The sequence below is a fragment of the Elgaria multicarinata genome, chromosome 3, assembly GCF_023053635.1.
Source record: "Elgaria multicarinata webbii isolate HBS135686 ecotype San Diego chromosome 3, rElgMul1.1.pri, whole genome shotgun sequence".
Lineage (NCBI taxonomy): Eukaryota > Metazoa > Chordata > Lepidosauria > Squamata > Anguidae > Elgaria > Elgaria multicarinata.
Genome location: NC_086173.1, coordinates 7,156,262 through 7,180,138, shown reverse-complemented (window position 1 = coordinate 7,180,138; position 23,877 = coordinate 7,156,262). Strand labels below are relative to the sequence as shown.

The window sequence follows — 23,877 nt, the reverse complement described above, 5'->3', positions numbered from 1 at the left end:
CTTGAAACAGTCAGTGCCAGATTTAGGAACAAGCCAAATAAGACATGGCTTAGGGCCTCATGTATAAGAGGCCTCTAAATATGTTGGCAATAACTACAATGAAATCGCTTTGACTTAAATATGTTGGAAAGTCTGGTGTGACTTACAGCAGAGTTGCCTTATATAAAGAAAGTGTGGTGTGCCAGGGGCTGACACTGCCCCCCACAGCATCCTTTCTTCTTTTTAAACATTTTTAGAGTTAGGGTGTGGCAGACCCATTTTATTATTTTTACTTTAAAACTATGTTTAACTTTTTCTACAACAAAATGATACTTATTCCCAGGTGTTTTTAGCATCAGGGCAGAAGAAGCAAACTCCATTTATTTTATTTTATATTTTTATTTATTTATGTACAGTACTTTTATTCTTGTAGCCATGATGGCGCTATAATTTAACTGAGTTTAAAATGCAAAACTGCACATGCTCAGAGTATGTCTTTTTGGGGGGCAAACTTTTTGTAGTTTGTACTTTAATGTATTTGTATAGCACTCCGAAATTTCTGGATGCTGAGCAGTTTAAAAATTCCATAACTAATATTTAATATCAGGAACATAGAACCAGTTGTGAAACAGGGAATACTGTTAGTTTTACCCTACCCTGTGCCTGCTTACCCTACCCTGTGCCTGTTTGCCTTCTCTTCCCCTCCTTATTGTTTTACTATGATTTTATTAGATTGTAAGCCTATGCGGCAGAGTCTTGCTATTTACTGTTTTACTCTGTACAGCACCATGTACATTGATGGTGCTATATAAATAAATAAATAAAATAATAATAATAATAATAATAATAATAATAATAATAATAATAATAATAATGGAATGACAGGGAGAGAGAGAAAGTGTTGGTTGTGTGCCTCACAACTGAAGTAGTACATAGGGCCATCTAAACGGGGCGGGGCATAATATCATCAAGTCCAGGCTTTTTTAAAATCATTTTTTATTATAAGTTTCAACAAAACAAAACAGACATACAAACAAACTTTAAAATCCACCGCTTTGAATATTGCAACGTTCTAAAAAAAAGAAAAAGGGGTCGCAGCTCATTGTGGCTTAAATAACCCATGACAAGCCGCAACAGTTGTGCAAACCCAGTCACCAAGTTCAACAGGGCTTATTCCCAAGTTAGTGTGCCTAGGATCAGATGGGTTTTTATATTAGATTTGCAAGTCCTTTTGCTTAAAAACGAAAATGTGTTGATGAGACTGTTCGTCCTGTATTGAATAACATTGCTATAGTTATGATGCAGGTATAAGAGAGGAAACAATCACAAGAAATGCTCTTAAAATGCATTTCTCTCCCCCCCAACACACACACACACCATTTAATCTTGAATATATCAAAGAAGTCTTTGATTCCCCCCCCCACACACACACACTGTTTCTTCCCCCGCCCCTTACTCTTTGCCCACTCCCATCAGAAAACTCTGGCATTCTTGCCCTGCTTAAGGGCCTATGATACAGTTAGTCATGTGGAGCTGACCACAGAAAGTGAACATTGAACATATATGAACATAGGAAGCTGCCTTTTACAAAGTTGTCTCAGTACTATTGCCTGTTCTCAAAGGTAGTGGCTTTTCAGAATTTTAGACTGGGTTTCCCCTGCCCCTCCCCACAAGCCCTACCTGGAAATGCTGGGTCTTGAACCTGGGATGTTTTGCTTGAAATGCATGCGATCTACCCATTTACCTATCGTCCCTCCCTGTCTATGCTGCAAACTAGGGCGCTTGGATGGATGACAGAAGAAGGCAGGAGTCATTCCAGAGCCACGGCATCCATGACTGTGGATTCCTCGATGCTGGTTTCTCCGTCTTACCAACGCAGCTAACCGCATTCTCTCTCTTACAGATCTGGATCCCTCGGCCAGAACTGTGCCACTTCCTGGCCCACCTTACCAGATGTGCCCCTGACTGCATCCAGCCTCTGATGAACCATGTTCAACCCAATGAACCCTCCAGTTAACAACTATGTGGATCACTGTTACCTTCGGCCTCTCCATGGGCAGGGGCAACCCAGCACCATGGTGGAAGGTCAGTCTCACTCAGGGGCATTGCTGGGCCTGGGCCCCTGGAGACCCAGCCCCAGATCTATTTTCCAAAGCCCTTAGCATCCATCGGTGCTAGTGGAAGAGTTTGCACTAGCTTCATTGACATACGAGGGTGGTTTTCAAGGAGGATTGCAGCAAGGGAGGAAAAGGTTCATCCGTCTGGACATCAGGAAAAACTTCTGGACTGTTAGAGCAGTATGACAATGGAACCAATTAACTAGGGAGATTGTGGGCTCTCCCACACTAGAGGCATTCCAGAGGCATCTGGACAGCCATCTGTCAGGGATGCTTTAAGGTGGATTCCTACATTGAGCAAGGAGTTGGACATGATGGCCAGGCCACTTCCAAGGCCTAATCTACACCAAACAGGATATTACACTATGAAAGTGGTATGAAAGTGGTATATAAAAGGCAGGAGCCACACTACTGCTTTATAGCAGTATTGAAGTTCACTGACAACTGTTGGGGCCTGTTGACACATACCATATACCGCTCTCATACCACTATATCCCGCTTGGTGTGGCTCCTGCCTTTTATATACCGCTTTCATACCGCTTTCATAGTGCAATATCCTGCTTGGTGTAGATGAGGCCCAACTCTACTATTCTATGATTCCCCTTCCAGTGGAGGTTGATGGATCTAATTTCAGTGGGGCTGTGAAACTGCTCTGGATTTGGGGCATAACCAGTCAGAACTCTGAAGGGGCTATCCAAGGTGCTGAAATATATCCCCAAAATGGGCTTGGGGCCTTGGATAGCTCCATTAAAGTTTTGACTGGTTCTAACTGAAACCCAGAGCGAATTCACAATCCCACTGAATTCAGAGCCACCAGCCTCCACTTCCCCCATCCCAACATGCTGCAACGCCATTCACCCTGCAAGCGAGTTCAGCTTAGAGGGAAGAATGAAGAGGAACTACTGATTTGGGATGATCTCGGGTCGGTACAAATGAATGGAATGCTTTTATTTGGATGAGAAATTATTGGCTGCTTTTACCTTCTGTGAAAGTTAAATACATCCTAGTTATTCTTTCTAAATGTGCACATATGGAAATATAAATGATTGTAAGCCAATTTTATGCAGATTTGTATCGTATGGAACTGCGCCCCAAATCTTTCAAGTGCCTGGCAACACCCCTGCTGCAATCAAAGGGACATGATCCATCTGCTCAACCCTGCACCCCACCGCCCCACATCTATCTGTTCCTCTCCCTCCAGTTCTGTACAAGGGTGGTTTTCAAATTGCTTAGCATTCCAGGACTCTTTCCAGGTTGATTTGCCAGCTGAGGAACTCTTGCTGGCCTGTAGAGATGGCCTTTTAGAGCTGCACTTTCAGATTTGGTGGCCTGCAGTTGCTCTGTGCCCATCTGTCCCAGAACACACCCAACAGACACATACACACACACACACACACACACACACACACACACACAGATACATGTTGCAGGGGAAGAAAAGTAGTGGTAGGTAGGGATATCCGTGGCCGGGAAATCCGGTTCTATTTTGGCTCGACAGAGTTTTGCAGTGAGTCAAGTTGCAGGCTGTTCTCCAAACTCTGGGAACTTTATTGGGCAGTTTTTGGAACATTCTGCAATTTGCACAAATTTCGAAGCAATTTGCACAAATTACTCAAATTTGGCTGTAACTTGGGTAATTCTTGTAAATTTGGCCATAATTCTCACAAATTCTCAGAAATTTGCGTAAATTGCAGAACCTTCCAAAAATGCGCAAAATTCCTGGAATATCCACAAACTAGCCTGGCCAGCTGCCGATTGAACTGGGTGCTGCAGTAGGAACCAAAATATTATTATTATTATTTATTTATATAGCACCATCAATGTACATGGTGCTGTACAGAGTAAAACAGTGAATAGCAAGGCCCTGCCGCATATAAAGTCAGCTGGGAGGGGGGGTGAACCTGGCAATTCTTTTCAAACTTCACCCTCAAATGGATTCTTCCGACATCCTGCGTGGTGAGCATTTAGGGGAACGTATCTGCCATTGCTGCTTTTCTGATGGAAGAACTCCTGATAAGCTCCCAAGGAATCAGGGAGCCCCTTACAACCCTGAGAGTACTCTTGCTATGGGCAACCTGTTTGGGCTACAACTCCCATAATCCCAGAGCCTTGGCCATGCAGGCTGGAGCTGATAGGAGTTGTAGTCCAAAATGTCTGGAAGGCACCAAGTTGTCTATTCCTGCTATACAGCAGTGGTTTTCAGACCCTTTCCACAATTCCTCCATTACGCCCTTCCGTGGCCCTTTTTACAGCTAAGGCAGTGGTTCCCAAACTTTTTCAGGTAACCGCCCCCTTGGTTCCACAAACCCATGCCCAGCGCCCCCTACCCTACACTATAAAAATCATTATTCAGAATAGCGGTTTTCAATGACTCACTAAGGAAGATAATAATAAAATTTGAAACAGTAACAATTAATTGAATACTTTATTCAAAATCCAATTGGTGTGCCCCGCCACGCTGGCTGCAAACAGAGGCGTTCGCTCTCTTTTCTCTCCCTCCCTCGGCAAGCCTGGGGTGGGTGCTTCCTGTTCAGAGGGGATTCTAGGAGTTGAAGGACTTTTTTCTGTCTAAACATGCATAAAATTGTGCCTTTGACTTATCATGTCACACTAGCATGAATACAGGAATCAAATAGGATTTCCTTCTTCAGTGGAACACACTTAGGAGTACGCACCATTTTGTTATAGGAAAGGATAATGTATTTTAATTAAAATTTAAAAATAATTACCTGCCACCTGGTACTGAGCTTTCCTATGGAAAACCTGGCTGGGACTGAAGTAGAGGGGCACTAATTTTACTGTACTTATTGTTTTTAAGTATGGTTAAATATCCCACAGTTACCTTGCTATTCTGTTTCTACCATTCTTTTTCTCCTGTCTTTTCTTCACCCTCTCTTCGTTTTCAGGCTGAATCCTATGCACATTTACCTCAGAGTAGGTTCTATTGATCTCAGTGGGGCTTACTTCTGAGTAGATGTACTTAGGATTGTGCTGCGGCTCTGTTTTTATGGTGACACGAGATACACACATACCATGTTTACCAAAAGAACGCTTGAAAAAAGGGGGTTGGACACCCTAAAATAAGCAAGGGCAGATAGGAATTGTTTCAGCAAGCATTCTGGGAAAAGGTGCTGCTGAATGAGGATCCGCTTAGCCAGGAGGTCCTGGGGGGCATTGTAGTTCTCTCCCCTTCCCCTTTTCTTTTCTCTCCCAATCCTGTTGTAGCCCAGATTTTTGGGGGGTCGGGAGGGGAGATGGTCCCAATCTGCAACTCCTGATGGGGGAAGGGAGCCTGGTGATACCTTGCAGCAGCACAAGCAGTCCTGCTCCCCAGCCCGCCCACCCGCCAGCCGCTGTTCTTGGCAGCTGCTCTGCTGCCCTCCACGTGCTCCTTCCTCTCCGCCGCAGGGCTGCTGCTCCCGCCTTGTGCAGCAACTATCGTGAGAGGTCTGCTGGGGCAGCTTGTAGGAGGGAGCAGCTCTGGCCGGAGGGAGGGAAGGAGCGGGTGGCGGTGGCTCCAGCAGGAAAGAAGCCCTGGCCCCTCCTAGGCAGGGGAAGAGTGGGCAGAGCAGATGAATTTGTCGCTGTTTCCTGCTCTGCTGCCTCCTGTGGGCGCTTCCCCCACCCCCTACTTCTGGTGGGGCTGCTGTGGGCTTGAGATAGGAGGAGAGAGCAGCTGCATGAGTAAGAAAGTCCTTCCTGAGCAGGGGCAGTGTGGGGAGAGCAGCTGAATTTGCCGCTCTTTCCTGCTCGGTCCCTGGGTTTTAGGACCTTCTGGAGAGACCACCTCGAGTGCCCCCCTGCTGCCCCTTTGCCTGTTAGCGCCCCCTGTTAGCGCCCCCCTGCCGTCCCTTTGCCTCTTAACGCCCCCCTATGTAATCCCACCGCCCACTTTGGGAACCACTGAGCTAAGGAAAATGGAGGGATTGTCCCTGCTTGCGCCCAAGATCCCCTGTGTGTCATTTGGATGCACAGGGAGGATCCTGGGACAATCTCAGGGGAAAAGACAGATGTAGAAACGGCCCCTGTCATCTCCACCTCCGTTCATACACATTTGTGCCTATTATCTATCCATCTCTCCTCAGGGAGAGACCACAGTGCATTAGTTCATCCCTTCGTAGATATCTCCAGACTACATCAAGACATATGTCACCATCTATTCATCCACCTGTCTCAGTCAATTTTCAACCTGCATACTGGAATCTTATCCAGAAGATCACTATGAGCTAGCTTAAGTAGATTTTAGAACCCCCTGCAAAAGTGGGAAACATCCCCTCCCCCCCAAAAAAGAAAAACAGCCCAGCAAGAACTAAACTTTCTCAGTGGCCCATTGACTGCTGAGTGACTGGGGTGGGGTGGACGGAAAACCAGAGGTGCGAAGAGGAAATGGAATCATGTGGCTGGAATCCTGAACAGGGAGCACTCTGTACTGCAACATTTTGTTGGAGGTTCTACTTGTCGACCGTAGTAGCTGAATAGATCCGCCTCTTTCAGAGGCAGTACACCACTGAGTACCAGATACAAAGGACAAACAACAGGGAAAAGTCGTAATTTCAAGCCATGTAGGGTAGTCCAGACTCACGGTTGCCCCATCCTTAATGGCTTGCTCTGTTCTTTTTGCCCAGGAATCAATGACTTGCCTTATTACCACCAAGCCAACTCAATGGGGAATCACCACACCTATGGGATGGTGCCTGGAGGGGAACATCCTTCTCATACTGAGGGTGAGTTATTTAGAGGACAAATTGGTGAAGAACGGGGCTAGTGCGAGATAAAAGGAGGAAGGGGTACAGGAGGAGAATCAATTCACTATAACCCACAGCAGCCTTCTCCAACCTGGTGTTGGACCACAGCACCCAGAATTGCCCTGAAAGGTGGGTTAAACAACAACACCTGGAAATATTGGCAGGTTTCTGCCTATGCTGATATCTGTGCCTATATCTGCCAGATTTCTGCCTGTGACTATACTGACCATGTTCAGACAATATGCTAAGCCATGGTGGTTAAGCAGTTTGAGCTAAACATTTTGGCTTAGCCCGTCATGTGAACCACGACTTAGCGTGTCGTGTAAACCATTCCTAACCATGGTGGCTTCATAACCATGGTTCAACACACCCAGTAACCATTTGCTGCAAAAAGGATAAGCGGCCTAACCATGGCTTAGCGTGTCGTCTGAACAGGTCCATTGCCAAGTATGTCCCATTAAAGATTGTCCCTGTAATTGTCCTATTAAAGATTGTCCTTGTAATTGTCCCATTAAAGATTGTCCCTGTAATTGTCCCATTAAAGATTGTCCCTATAATTGCCCTATTAAATATTTCCCAACTTTCTGCCTGTGCCTGTATCTCTCGCCTCTCAGGTCTGCAGCCCAGCCTTCTCAAAATCTGGTGCGCTCTAGATGTGTTGGACTCCCAAACTTCCAGATGTGTTGGCTCCTGGAATCAGATTCTGGAGGGCACCAGGTTAGGGAACCTTGGGCTACAGACTTGAGAGGTGAAAGAACAGGCACAGGCAGAAACTTGGCAATGTTTCCCGGTATCATCATCAAAAACATTTGGGGTTTTTAACCTACCTTTCAGGGCACTCTGGAAGTCTCTGTCAAGAGCACTGAGGTGGTTCAGCCCAGGGTCTGACTCCGTTTAGTGCAGCTGCCTAGTTTCTTTCTGTTTCCTCCCAACCCCACCAGGAACTCGCTTTTCTACACCACGGAGCACAGCCAAACTGACAAAGAAGAGGGCCCTCTCCATCTCCCCGCTCTCAGACGCCAGCATTGACCTGCAGACTGTTATCCGCACCTCTCCCAATTCGTTGGTGGCTTACATCAACTCTCGCTGCGCCTCAGCTGGGGGCTCCTACGGGCACCTCTCCATCGGAACCGTCAGGTAGGCGTTTCCCTTTGGGGATGGAGTTAATGCAGCCCCCCACCCACCCAAAAGCCACCGCTCTCCAGATGTGGTAGAATACAACTCCCACAACCCCAGTGGCCATGCTCTCTGGGGATGATGGGCGTTGTAGTCCGACACACCTGGACACTGCCGGGTTGGGGAAAGCGTTAGTGAAGGGAAGGGTCCCTCCAGTCCTTCTGAGGAACTCTCTGCGCGCCGCAACCTGCCAAGTCTCCAGAACAAGAAGTCCAGGAAACCGTCTTTCTGGGATTCCTTGGGAGGAAACGAGATGGTTGAACAGATTTGAAATGCTTGTAAATTCAAGTGTATTTAAGAGAGCCAGTGTGGTGTAGTGGTTAAGGTGTTGGGCTGGGACTCAAATGATCCGGGTTCCAGTCCCCATTTCGGCCACGAAGCTCACTGGGTGACTTTGGGCCAGTCACTGACTCTCAGCCCAGCCTACCTCACAGGGTTGTTGTGAGGATAAAAATGGAGAGGAAGAGGACCATGTAAGCCACCATGGGCTCCTTACAAGAGCGGGGAAAGGCAGGATATAAATGTAATAAATATTTGTGTCCTAAGAGGAGCTGAGGGTGCTGTGAGCCGACCTCTAGGGTTCTACGCCTAGTTCCAGAAGTGACGTGTGCTCTGTTGAGATATAGCTGGGGAGACTTTTTCTCATTGTTTGTTTGATTGTCCATTTATTTATTACATTTATATCCCAACTTCCCTCCAAGGATCTCAGGGGCATCATACGTGGAGTTCCCTCCCAACAACCCTGTGAGGTAGGTAGCGACTAGGCCAACATGACCCAATGTATCCCCCGATCAGAAGTTGCAGAGCCAGAAGCTTCATTGCTGGAAAGCAATGCCCATACCCTTTTGATTTCAACAATAAGGACTAGAAACTTTATTTGTCTTGGGGGCGGGGGAGAAAACTGAGATTCTCAGGATGTTGTGTATTGTGCTCAGTATGCCTTGTGCAAATATTACTTATGCGAATGGCTGTTGCTTTCTTCTGTCGTCCCCTGTAGCCCTTCCCTTGGGTTCCAGAGCCCCATGGGCCACCAGAAAGCTCAGGGGATGTCATTTGGCCACAACCCTCCAATGGTCCCCTGTGGGTCTCACGAGCACATGCCCAGTCGGCCAGGGTTGATGCATCACCATATGCCGCCACCCCGTGGGATGCTGAAGCACTGCCAGGTAAGTTGGGTACCAAGGCGGCCATCCCGCCCTTCTCAACAGGACACTCTAAAGCACGGGTGCTGGACCATTTCGGAGAAGCCAGGGGAGCAGGGGAGGCAAAAGAGATGGAGCTAAAATACCCCGAAAAACCAGCCTCTATTAGCTTCAAGCGCTTCCTGCCAATAACCAAGCCTTAGGAGAGGCATTTCGTCCTTTTGGAATGGGGAAGATACTGCAAAAAAAGCTGGGGAATCACCCAATTGGTGGTGGGAAGGGAAGGGGCTAGGGAAGGGGCGGAGCCATTGGGGGAAGTCCAAAAGGCCAGATTGAGACTTTAGGAGGGCTGGATTTGGCCCATAGTCCTGAGGCTCTGCACCCCCAAGCTAACGCATGTGAATACCAAAAGCCCTCGCCGTGACAACAGCTTACCTGTTGTGCAGAGCACCTAGACCTACAGGCAACCCCCACCCCCTCCACCCCTAAAAAAACCCACCCTGCATTTTTCTTTTAAACCCAGGGATGCCTTAGCCTTCCTGGTGGGCCCTTAGACCAGTCTGTGTGGGGAGAAGGAGGGCTGGCTGCACAGACACGGGAGTGCGGGGTGGGGGCAGAAATGGGCCTCGCTTCGGGGTGGGGTTGTAGTTAGAGAGGGCACCATCACCTGGAGCTCTCGCCGTCTCTTTCCCACAGCTGAAGTCAGAGCCCAGCCTGGGCAGCCCTCTGGATGCCCTCAGCACCAAGTGCCTGGAGGAGTGCTCGGAGGGTGACATCTCCAGCCCGGCCTCTACGGGGACGCAGGTAACACCAGGCCATGGCGGCGTGCTCACACATACACCGATGCGCCCTTTCTTCACCTCTGCATACCAGTGCCAGGGATTGGGGTGGTTCTTTCAGAGGGAAAGAGAGAGAGAGAGGTTCTCACAACCGGTGTTACATAGAAATACCACAGGGCTTACTTCTGAGTAGACATGTATAGGATTGCACTGTAAACAGGCTTTCTCACTGCCGTGCTGGTTTTCTGTGTGTAAGAAGGGTCTTGTTTCTGTGTGGCGGGGGGAAGTATTCAAATATTAGATTCCCTTATTGGCAATCTAACATAGCCCAGGACAGACTGTACTAGGGTGACCGTATGGAAAGGAGGACAGGAGCTCCTGTATTGATAACAGTTGTATAGAAAACGGAATTTCAGCAGGTGCCATTTGTATGCCTGCAGCACCTGGTGAAATTCCCTCTTCATCACAGCAGTTGAAGCTGCAGGAGCCCTGCCCTCTTTGGTATCAGGTCACTCTAGTATAGCTCTAGTATACCTAGAGTGACCAGATACAAAAGAGGGCAGGGCTCCTGCTGCTTTAACTGTTGTGTGTGATGAAGAGGGAATTTCACCAGGTGCTGCAGGCATACCCAAAAGACACCTGCTGAAATTCCCTTTTCTATGCAACTGCTAAAGATACAGAAGCCCCTGTCCTCCTTTCCACAGGGTCATCCTAGGCTGTGCCATATGTTTCTGTTGCAAATATAGATCTGCTTTACAAGCTGGGCTACATGTTGCACTTATTACATGGAAAACAAACCTCTTTAGAATCCCCCAAACTCTCTCCCTATAGGCCAGGGTAGCTGGAGGGACGTGACGTATTCAGTCACCAATCCGTAGCCTTTTCCTGCACTCCTAGGGACGAGAAAGCAGAGTCATAAGGCAGGAGAAACTGCTGGCTGGGCATTTGCTTTTAATTCTCTCTCGCCTGGCTGATCCTCCCTAGCAATCGGGAGGGAAGAGAAGAGTCGGTACAAGGGAGCGATTAAAGTAGGGCGAGCATATGGAAAGGAGGACAGGGCTCCTATATCTTTTAACGGTTGCATAGAAAAGGGAATTTCAGCAGGTGTCATTTGTATGCATGCAGTATCTAGTGAAATCCCCTCTTCATCACAATGGTTAAAGCTGCAGGAGCCCTGCCCTCTTTTGTATCTGGTCACTCTAGCTATACTCCTGCAGCTTTAACTGTCGTGATGAAGAGGGAATTTCACCAGGTGCTTCATGCATACAAATGACACCTGCTGAAATCCCCTTTTCTATGCAACTGTTAAAGGGACAGGAGTCCTGTCCTCCTTTCCATATGGTCACCCTAGATTCAAGTCCCTCCAGGATTCCTTGCATGAGGAATCGGCATCGGGGTTCCAGCAGTGGAACAGCAGTTTCCCTATAGCCTTCAAATATTGAGTTTGTTCTGACTCTATACTGTTTAGCTTCACCCTACCCAGTGCCTGTTTACAATTCCCTGTGCCTGTTCGCATTCTCCTTCCCTCTTTATTGTTTACTACAACTTATTAGATTGTAAGCCTACGCGGCAGGGTCCTGCTATTTACTGTGTTATCTGTACAGCACCATGTACATTGATGGTGCTATATAAATAAATAAATAAATAAATAAATAAATAATAATAATAATAATAATAAGCAGTGCTGTTCTATAACATCCCTTCTCGGAAGTAAATCCTGTTGAGTTCAGTGGGACTTACTCCTAGGTAAATGCATATAGGATTGTACTGTTAAACACGCCAAGTCCAGCAACTTTGCACATGATGTATTATGTGTAGCCCAGCTATGCGAAAGCAAAATCAGTGATATCAGCCCAGCCAGTGGCAGCAGGTCTCACGCATCCATGTTGCCGATTGTTAAATGCAGTGCTGACATGAACAACAAAGTGTGTGAACTCTGTGGGCCTTCTTCCCTATATCCCCCAGTGTCCTTATCATGGGGGAAAGCATTGGTTGAAAATCTCATCTGTGCAGCAGCAGATTCAAATGCTGAGCGTATGGAGGGGGTGGTTCCCAATAGCTGCTGCATTTTGATCAGATTCCCTTCCACTGAAGGTTCACCAGAGCCCTAGCAGGAGCTTGTTTCAGGATATGTATAAAACCTTTTTGTCTGAATAGGCAACTCATAGCTGAGGTTAATTGGGTGGAGTAGGGATTGGATTTTTTTTGTTTTCCTTATGTTTGAGGGGTTTTTTAATAGCGTGTTGACATCTGCCCTTAGCTTTTGCAAGAAGGTGTGATTATATGTAGGTACAAGTAAGTAGCTTAAAAGGGTGACAGGAAAAAAGATAGATTCTTTATCTCCACTGGAAAGGAAAACCACACAAACAGACCACTATAACCATTTTTTCCACACATTCGGTTGCCCAAGCGATGCAATTGAGAGCCACTTGAAAAGCCTTTTCTGTGAATTACATGGGTTGGATCCAAGGTTGATGTTCCGCCAGCAGAACGGATACTGCTGGTGGAAGAGGACTTTCCCCATCCTCTCCTCCCCTCTGCAGAAAAGGCCTTTCCTTCCCAGCCTGAGATGCTTGGAGATGCCGCCAACAGGACCTGGCATCTTTGGCATGCAAAAATATGTGCCCTTGACCACTGAGCTATGACTTGTTGCCATGTCCCAAGGTCAAAGTGCTGGTCTTCACAGCAGCCATATGGCCTGCAGGAGAGGCAAAGGAGACGTGTGGACCTCGCCTCATCAGTCCATGGGTCTCTTGGTGGGCTGGAGAGACCCAGTGAGCTGCCTCCCCTCTGAGAAGAAAGTGGGCTGAATCATTGATGAATTGTCCCCCAAGAACTTTCAAATGTGCTTCATCTTTTACCTCCATCCCAGGACCCCTTACTAGGCATGCTTGATCCCCGGGACGAACTGGAGAAAGAAGACGGGAAGGTGGAGGCCGAGGCAGTGTATGAGACCAATTGCCACTGGGAAGGGTGTTCCAAAGAGTTTGATACCCAGGAGCAGCTGGTGCATGTGAGTGATGTGTTTGGGAATGGAGGTGCCCTATAGTGGACCAGAATAGGTTGTCTTATCCAACATCTGATACGCTACACCAAGTATACCTCGGAGAGGTGCATGCTTAGACTTTTATAAAGCTTTGTAGGATAAGAACCATAAATAAAGAGGAGGATGAATAGCATTGGCTGTTCCCTATCTTCATAAGATGATGAGTTGAAGAAAGCTGGGCAGTGATGTGGGGGCTCAGATTTGCCCCATATTTAAATCACCCCTCATGTCCTCATGGGCTGATTCCAGAGGAAAGACAGTCCTCTGTGTGGTTACAGGGTATTATATCAGTTGTGGCTTCACCCAAAGCATCCTGGGAGTTGTAGCGTGCTGAGATCCCTAGACTCTCTCACAAAATGGCAGTTCCCAGAATGTTCTGGGCCGAGAGGAATCTGACTCCTAAACCAGTTTAAGTTTTGTGTCCTCATCTATACTCAAAGCTAAGAGACAGTATGAAGTCATAAGTCATCATCTAGTATGTGAGAAAGATTGCCCTCTTCCCTCAGGCACCTGAGAAAGGTCCCTACACAGAAGCAGTGGAACGTACAAACCTATTACTTCATTGGTCTTCCACTTCTCCTTGGCAATTTCATTCCATTTTCTTTTCATGGTATTTCTGTGAAATGGGTTAAGCTAAGATAGTTGACTTGACCAGGAATTTGATGCCCGGCCAAGTCCAACATGAATTGCTACAACACAGGGGCGTCTTGTGTGATTCAGCTAATAATTTAAAAGCCAAACTATTTATTTGTTCGTTTTGTGCATTTATGTCACCTGCTAAACTAGTCCTCTAGGCAACAGTCAACCAAAGTTAAAACATACATCAAGCGAAATGTGAAAAAGTGTTGTCTTAAACCAAGACCAAACCTGAAAACAAAGTAAGTTTAAGGAAACTGATAAAAACAATATATCAAACTGGTATAACTATGCTTATTACAATACAATCATATTATTAGTAGAAGATATTTTTTAATCTTAAAGCAAATACATACATTTAAAATTTAAACAAAATAGTCCACATACAAGAAGCATCAAACAAAAAACCCCATAAAAGGTCTTCTATCAGTGGGAAAAGGATAATATGTGGATTTTTATCCTGCATTTTTTCATATACCTGTCTTTTCGAGATATTACTTATGCAACCAGATATTACCTGGGAGTCAAGCCTCTTGAAGACAGGAGGGAATACTTAGTCCCCCATCTTTTTTGTTACATGTGTGAAGATTTACAAGGGCCAACTTTGGGTCCGATAGGAACTCCCTATATCTGGGGCATAAACGTTGTTTTAAACATTTGTAAATATTTTTAAAAATCCACATATTATCCTTTTCCCACTGATGAAGACCTTTTATGGTTGAAAAGCGTCTGGGGATTTTTGTTTGATACTTACTTATTTATTTATTTATTATTACATTTTTATACCGCCCAATAGCCGGAGCTCTCTGGGCGGTTCACAAAAATTAAAACCATTAGGAACATAATAAAACATCCAACAAGCTAAAAACCCAAATACAAAATACAGCATAAAAAGCACAACCAGGATAAAACCACACAGCAGAAATTGATATAGGATTAAAATACAGAATTAAAACAGCAAAGTTTAAATTTAGATGTTAAAATACTGAGAAAATAAAAAGGTCTTCAGCTGGCAATGAAAAGAATACAGTGTAGGCGCCAGGCGGACCTCTCTGGGGAGCTCGTTCCACAGCCGGGGTGCCACAGCGGAGAAAGCCCTCCTCCTAGTAGCCACCTGCCTCACTTCCTTTGGCAGGGGCTCACGGAGAAGGACCCCTGTGGATGATCTTAATGTCCAGGCAGGTACATATGGGAGGAGGCATTCCTTCAAATAACCTGGCCCCAAACCGTTTAGGGCTTTGAATGTTAGTACCAGCACTTTGAATCGGGCCCGGACCTGGACTGGCAGCCAATGAAGTTGTAAAAGGACTGGCATGATGTGATCTTATTGTATGTGGACTATTTTGTGTAAATTTTAAATGTATGTATTTGCTTTAAGATTAAAAAATATTTTCTACTAATACCAAAACATACATCAAGTACTACAATAAAATACCAAGTCAAGTAAATACAGCATCAGCGCAAAACTAACAAAGACATTAAAAGAGCTACAATAATTCCATAGGGGTTAGAAAGATTGTCAACACAGAGATTATAATAATAACATGAGCTTTAGAACAGCCTTCCCCAACCCAGTGCCCTCCAGTCGTATTGGACTGCAATTCCCAGCATGGATGGCTGAGGCAAGCTGGGAATTGTAATCCAACCCGTTTAGGGAGCATCAGGTTGGAAAAAGCTGCTTTAGAACATAAGTAAATAATAAAATAAATAAATCTCTCTAATTGGTCACTAGCTGTGATTTAACACCCCACCCCCAGTATCTAGTCCTATCGTCCATACGTAGGAGGAGTAGCTGTTTCCCCTCTTCATTCTGTTGATGTACGTGAGGAATGAATCTCAAAATAGCCTCTTCTTCCACTGACTTCCGGTCGTTGTGCTCCTTCTCTCCCCTAACACTGCAGCACATTAACAACGAACATATCCATGGGGAGAAGAAGGAATTCGTGTGCCATTGGCGCGACTGCTCCCGGGAGCAGCGACCCTTCAAAGCTCAGTACATGTTGGTCGTCCACATGAGGCGTCACACAGGGGAAAAGCCTCACAAGTGCACAGTAAGTAGAGGGGGCGTTTCTGGACCTGGCTGGAGCGTCTGAAGAGATGGCGAGGGTGGCGAGGCTGGGCTGGGAGAGGCACAGCGCAGTGCCTTCTGCTGGGGGACTTCACTTCTAAGGCCTCACTCACACAACCTCCTCATCCTATGGTAGCCCCAACAGTTAAATCTGCAGGAGCCCTGCCCTCTTTTGTATCTGGTCACTCTTGTATAGCTCCTGCAGCTTTAACTGTTGTGATGAAGAGGGAATTTTACCAGGAGCCCGTCTACACTTGTCTAGATGAAACGTAACAAGTTGGCAGAGATGACGTCAGCAGTCACGTGATGCTGTTGTTGTTACGTTTCTTCTGACTTTTAAAACCGTTCCACTTTCTGTTAAAATCGTTTTAAAACTAACAATGCGCCCCAACTTTTCGTTGCATTCAATGCCGTCTTTCAAAGTCATGTCTCGTGACCATGGTCTTTGCTTCCTGATTAGGACAAGTGAGGGCTTTTCTAGGGGAGGGAGAGCTGGCACAATGCGACGAGGGGGAGGAGGAGGGGGAGGGAGGGCGGTGAAAGAGGGGACAGAGGCTTAATTTTTTAAAAAAACCGCTTATCTTTCGGGGCGCACGTGGCCCCTTTAAGACGCTGCAGGGCTTCCCTCGTCCCTACGCGTCGCCCCGCCTCCCTGCCGGCTTATCCCGGCAGGTCTAGCTCAGAGTCACCGGAAGAAGGAGGTTTACTTCAGAGCCGGTATGAGCATAATGAAGAACGTTCTAAAGAAGAGTGTGCCCGGGTAAAACGATAGAAGAAAAAGTATTTCGATTGACTGGGCTCAAGTTGCATTTTGTAACGTAGCAAGGGAGGACGCAACAATGCACTTAAACAACGGTGTAATGAATAGTGTAGATCCTGCCCAGGTGTTTCATGCATACAAATGGCACCTGCTGAAATTCCCTCTTCCAAACAACTGTTAAAGATACAGGAGGCTTGTCCTCCTTTCCATATGGTCACCCTAAAACTGTCCCACACATACCCCATTGCTGTCTTACAGTTTGAAGGCTGCAATAAGGCCTACTCACGGCTGGAGAACCTCAAGACCCACTTGCGCTCCCACACGGGGGAGAAGCCCTACGTCTGCGAACACGAGGGCTGCAATAAGGCCTTCTCCAATGCCTCAGATCGGGCCAAGCACCAGAACCGGACACATTCCAATGAGGTATGGACAGCTGCCTCAGGTAAGCCTTGACCCTGGGACCTAGGGTAGCCTCACTTCCAAGAGGCTACACACACACACACGCACACACACTCCGTCTAGAGCAGCCTTCTCCAACTTGAAGCCCTCCAGATGTTTTTGACTTCCAGTCCCATCAGCCCCAGCCAGCGTGGCCAAGGGTCTGGAATGCTGGGGGTTGTAGTCCAAGATTTCTGGAGGGCAGCGGGCTGGAGAGAAGGCTAAGCCAGAGGTAAAGCAAAAGGAGGAGGGCAGCATTGTGGGCTCTGAACGTGCCCAGGCGGGCTGATGGAGTGCTTTGTGTTCTGACAGAAACCCTACGTCTGTAAGATCCCAGGCTGCACCAAGCGCTACACAGACCCCAGTTCGCTGCGCAAGCATGTCAAGACGGTGCACGGGCCGGATGCCCACGTGACCAAGAAGCACCGTGGAGACACGGTGCCCACCAGCCGGACGCTGGCCCTCCACGGGGACATGAAGCAAGAGAGAGACAGCGAGGGCAGGAAGGAAGAGGGCAAGCTCATGGTGCCCGACTCGAACTTGGTAAGCAGCTCCGGATTTGGAGAGGAAGGGGAGGTAGCAGGAGAGAAATCCCACCGAACAGGGCATCATGGGTGTTTGGAGGAGGAGGAGGGATATTGATGCCTTCCAGAAGAGTTGGACCGCAACTCCCATAATTCCCAGCCAGCATGGCCATTGGCTGGGAATTATGGGAGTTGCGGGCCAAACCTTCTGGAGAACACTAGCTTGGGGAAGGCTGGGATAGAATTTCTTGGCTCAGGGAGCCCACCGAGGACCACTTCCCACAAGACCTTTTCTTAATCCGCGTCTTATGGCCAAAGCAGAGCAAAGATGTGTGACGACGTCATTTGTGATGCAGCCCGAAGCTTCCTGGGCTACTTTTGTCCATTCTTTAATGCACAGCTGCACATATGGAGAGCAGACTGGGAAGGAAGGAAGGGGGAGGAGTTGAGGCACTTCTTCTTCCACAGCTGCATTGTATTTTATCAAAAATGGTTACAGAGTCTGTACAGCAGCAGTTTGAGGATTTCAGCTTTCTTCTCTTTCATTTTCTTTCGTTTGTGGGGCGGAAACCCTAAACAGCCCTTAAGGAACATTTTTTATTTATTTATTACATTCTTATCCCAGCTTTTCCTCCGAGGAGCCTAAAGCGGCATACATGATCCTCCCCCTCCATTTTATCTTCACAACAACAACCCTGTGAAGTAGGTTAGGCTGAGAGGTTGTGACTGGCCCAAACACAATAGTCAATGGTAGTTTAAATAGTTAACCATTGGTTAAATAGTCAACGGTTGATTATTGTGTGGCCTGTTGGGCAAAATCCACCCTACGGTTGACTATTTCCTCAAAATAACCAACGGAGATAACCAACGCTCTGCACAGTTGACTATCTGCACAACTGTTGGTTAGCATGTTGTCTGTCAGGCTCAGTGGACTATTTTGCAGGGTTGAGTTGACTATCTCGGCTGGCTATAGAGTTCCCGGGCAAGAGTGGCCAAAACCATGCTGGCATCTCTGCTACAGCCAGCACAACTTGCAGAGGCTGCTGGGATAGCACCCAGCGAGGGGCAGGGGTTATGTCAGTCAAATGCCGGGTTTACTATAAGCTATAACCGCCTCTGGGCGGTTTACTTACTGTAAACCGCCCAGAGAGCTTCGGCTGGGGGGCGGTATATAAATGTAATAAATAAATAAATATAAATAAAATAAGTCCACTCAATGCCAGCCTTAACAACTCCACAGTTGTGTAAGAACATGTTGTGATAAGCAACTGTCAAGTTGACTATTAACCCACCATTGACTATTATGTTGTCTGAACACAGCCACTGAGTGAGCTTCATGGTTGAATGGTGACTAGAACCCAGGTCTTCCCCGCCCTAGTCCAACACTCTAACCACTATTACATGCTGGCTCTCAAGGAGGGCTTGAAAGCATGTGGCCTAGTGAAATATCAAAAGTCAGAGGACTGATTAAGATTTCCAGTAAGCCGGGGAATAGCTTCAGTGCCCTATATAGCAACCTTCCCCCTGCCCACAGCTAGAAGAAGTAGAATAAATTATGCAAGTATAGGCATTCTTTTTTAAAAGAGCAAATTGTGCAGATCACAGGATTCAAGCTTTATAGCACAAAATTTGAATTATTTTGGCAAAGAACGTTTATTTTATTCTTCTTTATTCTGAGAGCTGAGAACTGTGGGTTCAAAAGAGAAGTTTTGGAGCTCAGACCTCACCTCTATCTTGTACTTAGGTTCTTGGGCAAGTTAGTATTCTTGTGGTCTTACTAATTTGCCTTCTGGGAACTGGGTGTTTTGTGACTGGATATGCCTATTATGACAACCATTTTGTGAGTGTGCCCATGACTCTCAAAATTCCAAATGTGCTAACCAGCCCAAAAAGCTTGGGAACCTCTAGTTTATTTATTTATTTATTTATTTAAGGATTTTTATGCCGCCATTCAGCCAAAAAAGGCTCTCACGGCGGCTTACAAAAGTATTTCTTGACAGTCCCTGCCCACAGGCTTACAATCTAAAAGACATGACACAAAAGGAAAGGGGATTGGGAGGGAGGAGGAGGAGGGGGAAAAGGAAAGCAAATTCAGGCACTACAATCTTAGTTTAATCCTTTCCCCCTTGCCTATGGTCCTGACAAAAAGCTTTTCCCTCATTAAAGCTGCTATTTGGTGAGGGAGGGAAGCGGATTGTAAGCCTATGCAGCAGGGCCTTGCTATTTACTGTTTTACTCTGTACAGCACCATGTACATTGATGGTGCTATATAAATAAATAATAATAATAAATAATAATAATATTAGTTCTGTACTGATTTGACTGTCTTGGCCCCTCCCCACTCCCAAGGAATTCTGGGACCTTAGTTTGGTGGGGGTGCTGAGAATTCTTTATTTGAGATTCCTAGCTATCCCCACTCACAGAACTGCAGTTCCTAGGAAAGAGGGAATGACTATTAATCCAGTTTTAAGTCTTTGGTATAGATATTTATGGAGCACGCATCTCAGAATATCACCCATAATCCCCTGGGGTCTGCAGAGAACACACAAAGGATTCCTAGATGGATGAGTTGATGTAGAAAGGATTCCCTGGCTAGGAAGTTTGAAAACCACTGCCTTCATTCATTGCCACACACACACTGATGAAAACATCCCCACATTAATTAAGCTCACCCCCAATGGTTGATGAACTTAACATTTATCAGTAGATTAGCCAAAGCTTTAGTTACTAATCTACTGAGTAAAGCTGACAGGTCTGTTTTAGTTTTAATTTTATTTTCACACATCTTTGGTCTCCTTCCCGATGCTCACCTGAAGAAGGGACTTGAGGTAATTAGCATGGCGTTGTAATCCCGGAATGATAACCGTGTGTTGTGGCCGTGCTTCTGTCCACGCTCAGAAATCACAGCCCAGCCCGGGGGGTCAGTCATCCTGCAGCAGCGAACGCTCCCCGTTGGGCAGCGCCAACAACAACGACAGCGGAGTGGAGATGAACGCAAACGCGGGCGGCAGTTTGGAGGACTTGTCGGCACTGGAGGAACCACCAGAGCCTGTGGGCCACTCCGGGATGTCCGCGCTGCACAAGTTGGAGAACCTGCGCATTGACAAGTTCAGGCAGCTACGCAAACCCCTGTCGGTGAAGGGGGTCAAGCTGCCCTCCATCCCCGGACCAGGTGTGTGGGGAAGGCCTGGTGAAATCTTGGTGTCTGGGTTGGGTCTTGAGGCCTCCTTTTCTTCCTTTAACCATGCCCATTTAGCAGTAACCCCTCCCCATTTTGACTGTCCCTCCTTTTTTAAAATAAGAACTTCAGCCTAGCGTATGACCTTGGAGCCCCTGAATGTATTATAGTAGTACATTATATTGGCCCTGTTCAGAAGACACCTTAAACCAAGGCTTTAACCACGGCGACTAAGGCAAAAAGGCTTATTCACCGCGGTTAAAACCATGGTTTAAGGTGCCTTCTGAACACGGTCTGGCTTTCTGGCTTAACCACCGTGGTTGAAGCCGTGGTTGAAGGTGTCTTCTGAATGGGGCCATTAAGTCCAAACGGGAAAGGGCGATGGACTCTTGCCTTGGCCAAGGCCCACCCAGAAAACAGTGGTGAGGTGGTGAGACCTAAGGGCGTCGAGCATGTAGTTGACAGGTCGAAGTCAGCCAGTTAGAAGCTAGGCTGAAGATCTCCTCTGAGATGAAAGGGAGGCTCTACATCAGGGTGGGCAACTTGCGGCCCTCCAAGTATTTTGGCCTACAACTCCAATTGTCCTTCACCGTTGGCTGTGCGGGAGTGGTCTGGACTAGGGCCACCACGAGTTGCCCACCCCTACTCTAAATGACTGGCAAATGACAGGCCCCTTGGAACAGGGGCCCTTTCTCCATTCTGTCAGGCCTATCTCAAAACCATTGTGCCTAGCCATGCCCTTTGCCGGTTCAGTCAACTGTTCTGTTTCTCCACAGGCTCAAGAGAAATGCCTGGATTGTGTGGGCCGCCTTCCGCCGTTTCTCACCGGCGCATCGTGGAGCTGTCGTCCAGTGACTTGCCCTCCCTCCCCCTGCCAGGGGAACGCCGCGGCAGTACCACCAGCACAGTCAGTTCGGCCTACACAGTCAGCCGCCGCTCCTCCATGGTGTCACCATATCTGCCAGCAGTGGGAGCCCCTAATGGGCTCGGCCCGCCTGACGTGTACGACCCCATTTCCCCTGATGCCTCGAGGCGCTCCAGTGAGGCCAGCCACTGTGGGGGTCTTCCGGGTCTGGGTAACCTCACCCCGGCGCAGCAATACCGTCTCAAGGCCAAGTATGCCGCTGCAACGGGTGGGCCACCTCCGACCCCTCTACCCAACATGGAGAGGGCTGCTCAGTCTAACCTCCTGAGGGATTACCCAGGCGCAGGCCTGCCTCCTTTCATGCGGAGGCACAGTGCCAATGAGTACCACAGTTACAACCCCAGCATCCTCCACCCTCACGTGGCACTGAGCCACAGCACCCGGCGAGCCAGTGATCCCTCCCAGGCAGGGGGCGAGGCCCATCCTACTCCCAGAGTGCAACGGTTCAAAAGCCTCAGCAACATGAGCCCGGCAGGGATGGGCAGAGCCGGTGGCCAAGGAATGGGAGGCTCTGACGCCAACCTGCAGCGCCACCTCTTCTCGCCACGGCCGCCGAGCATCAGCGAGAATGTCTTTTTGGAAGCTGCGGCCATGGAGGGCGCCGGCCCAGCTGGCGAGCAGGAGCTGCTGGAGATGGAACCGTACCTCGGCTACCAGGAGCAGAACTACCCATGCCAAACAGCGGGCATGGAGCTACAGGGCAACGTGGCCCATCGAGGCATGCTCAGGGCGATGGGTGACTTGCCAATGAGTCCGGCAAGCCACGAGCCGCTGGAGGGCGGCTTTGAGCAGCCCAATTACATCCCGTCCCAATGCCAGATGAGTGTGGCCTTCCACGCAGCACGGCAGTGGGACGGTGACAGCTCGGGGGTGAATCCTGCACCGCCCGCTGGCCTGGGGCAGTGCCACTCTGCCCAGTACCCAGGCCCTGACGCCAAGCACCTGGAAGCGGAGCCTGGCAGTACAGGCCAACAGGGGACATTCCAGTTTAGCCAGCCCCACATCAAAGCCGAGCAGCAGTTCCAAGCCGCTGCCCCCGCTCTCGCCTCCTGCCAAGGCATGAAGCAGCTGCCATACAGCCAGGCCCAACCTGTCTGTGGAGGGGGTGGGTACCAGCGGGAAAACCAACAGGGCCCTTGCTTTGGTATGGGGCAGCCCACCGCCAGGCGATCCCAGACCCCAATGCTGCAGGTCAAGGAGATGATGGTGCGCAGCTACGTGCAGTCACAGCAAGCGCTGATGTGGGGGGAGCAGCCAGGCGGCAACGCCCTCGATGGCATGGAGAGTGGGCAGTGCCAGCAGCATCCGCCTTACCCTGGCCCCAAGTACCCCAGCTATCCAGCCAGACCCCCACAAGCGATGGAGAGCAAGGCACTTTCGAGCCCCGGCGGCCAGTGCTACAACCCAGGGATGGTCCCCCATCCGCCTGGTGGACCCAAGCCACTGAGTCGACAAAGCAGCTTGAGCTACCAAGCTAGCCCCTCGTACGAGCCCCCCAACGACGGCGGCCCCCACCAGATGATGCGCTTACCCCCACTCCATAGACCTGAGGAAGCCAGTTTTCCCAGCCCCCTGCACATGCAGCTCGGCAAAACCGCCGGGCACAAGTTGATGGATGCCCACCAAAGGCACCATCAGCCGCCCAGCTGCGTGGCTGAGGATCCAGGCGGGCCCTACGCTCCTGGGCTGGATGTCCTCAAAGTGGATTCTTTCTCTTACCTGCCAGAAGAGCAAGTGTCCAACAGCCTGGACACTTTGGACCTCGAGAACACCCACTTGGACTTCACGGCCATCCTGGACGATGCAGAGGTCCTCAGCCCCACCTCCCCACCCGGCGGCCCGGCCAACATGGCTGTGGGGGATATGAGCTCCATGCTGAACTCTCTGGCAGGGGAGAACCAGTTCCTTAACACCCTTTCCTAGTACGATCGGGCTTTATTATGGCTGTGATAATGGGGACAGCTATCCATCGGAACCAGACTAGCTTAAGAAGAGACAATTAAGGGTACCTCTTAATTAAGGGTACCATTAAGGCTGGATCGATAACTTAAGATTGGGGGTGGGTGGGGGGAGCTTTGCAGAGGGAGAATCCAGCTAGTAACTTCCAGGGCTGCTCTTGGTACCAAACTGCATCTGCCTTGTATCCTCAGATACCCTTTGCTGGGGACTGCGCTGATGCTGGTATTGAATGAAGGAATGGCACCCCTGGGAAAGGAAAGGGATTCATTCCACTCTCCCAGCTGGTAGAGCAAAACTCAGGAGCTCTTAATTTCATCTGTTCTCGTTCTTCTCCCCACACCTGCCCTTCGCCAAACGGAACCAGCATTCGTGAACAATAAGCACACACACACCCTCAAGTGCCTC

General features: G+C 48.4%; 1 protein-coding gene across 1 annotated transcript; it reads left to right on the top strand.

Moving 5' to 3' along the window:
- Positions 1-1,967: 1,967 nt before the first annotated feature.
- On the top strand, positions 1,968-23,440 carry GLI1 (GLI family zinc finger 1). Its single transcript, XM_063119228.1, has 11 exons — positions 1,968-2,064; positions 6,722-6,820; positions 7,783-7,978; positions 9,015-9,183; positions 9,856-9,963; positions 12,811-12,951; positions 15,522-15,671; positions 16,707-16,871; positions 17,199-17,429; positions 20,309-20,582; positions 21,365-23,440. Exons 1-11 carry the CDS (start codon positions 1,968-1,970, stop codon positions 23,434-23,436), a joined length of 3,702 nt encoding a protein of 1,233 aa, XP_062975298.1. The 3' UTR covers positions 23,437-23,440.
- Positions 23,441-23,877: the final 437 nt, after the last annotated feature.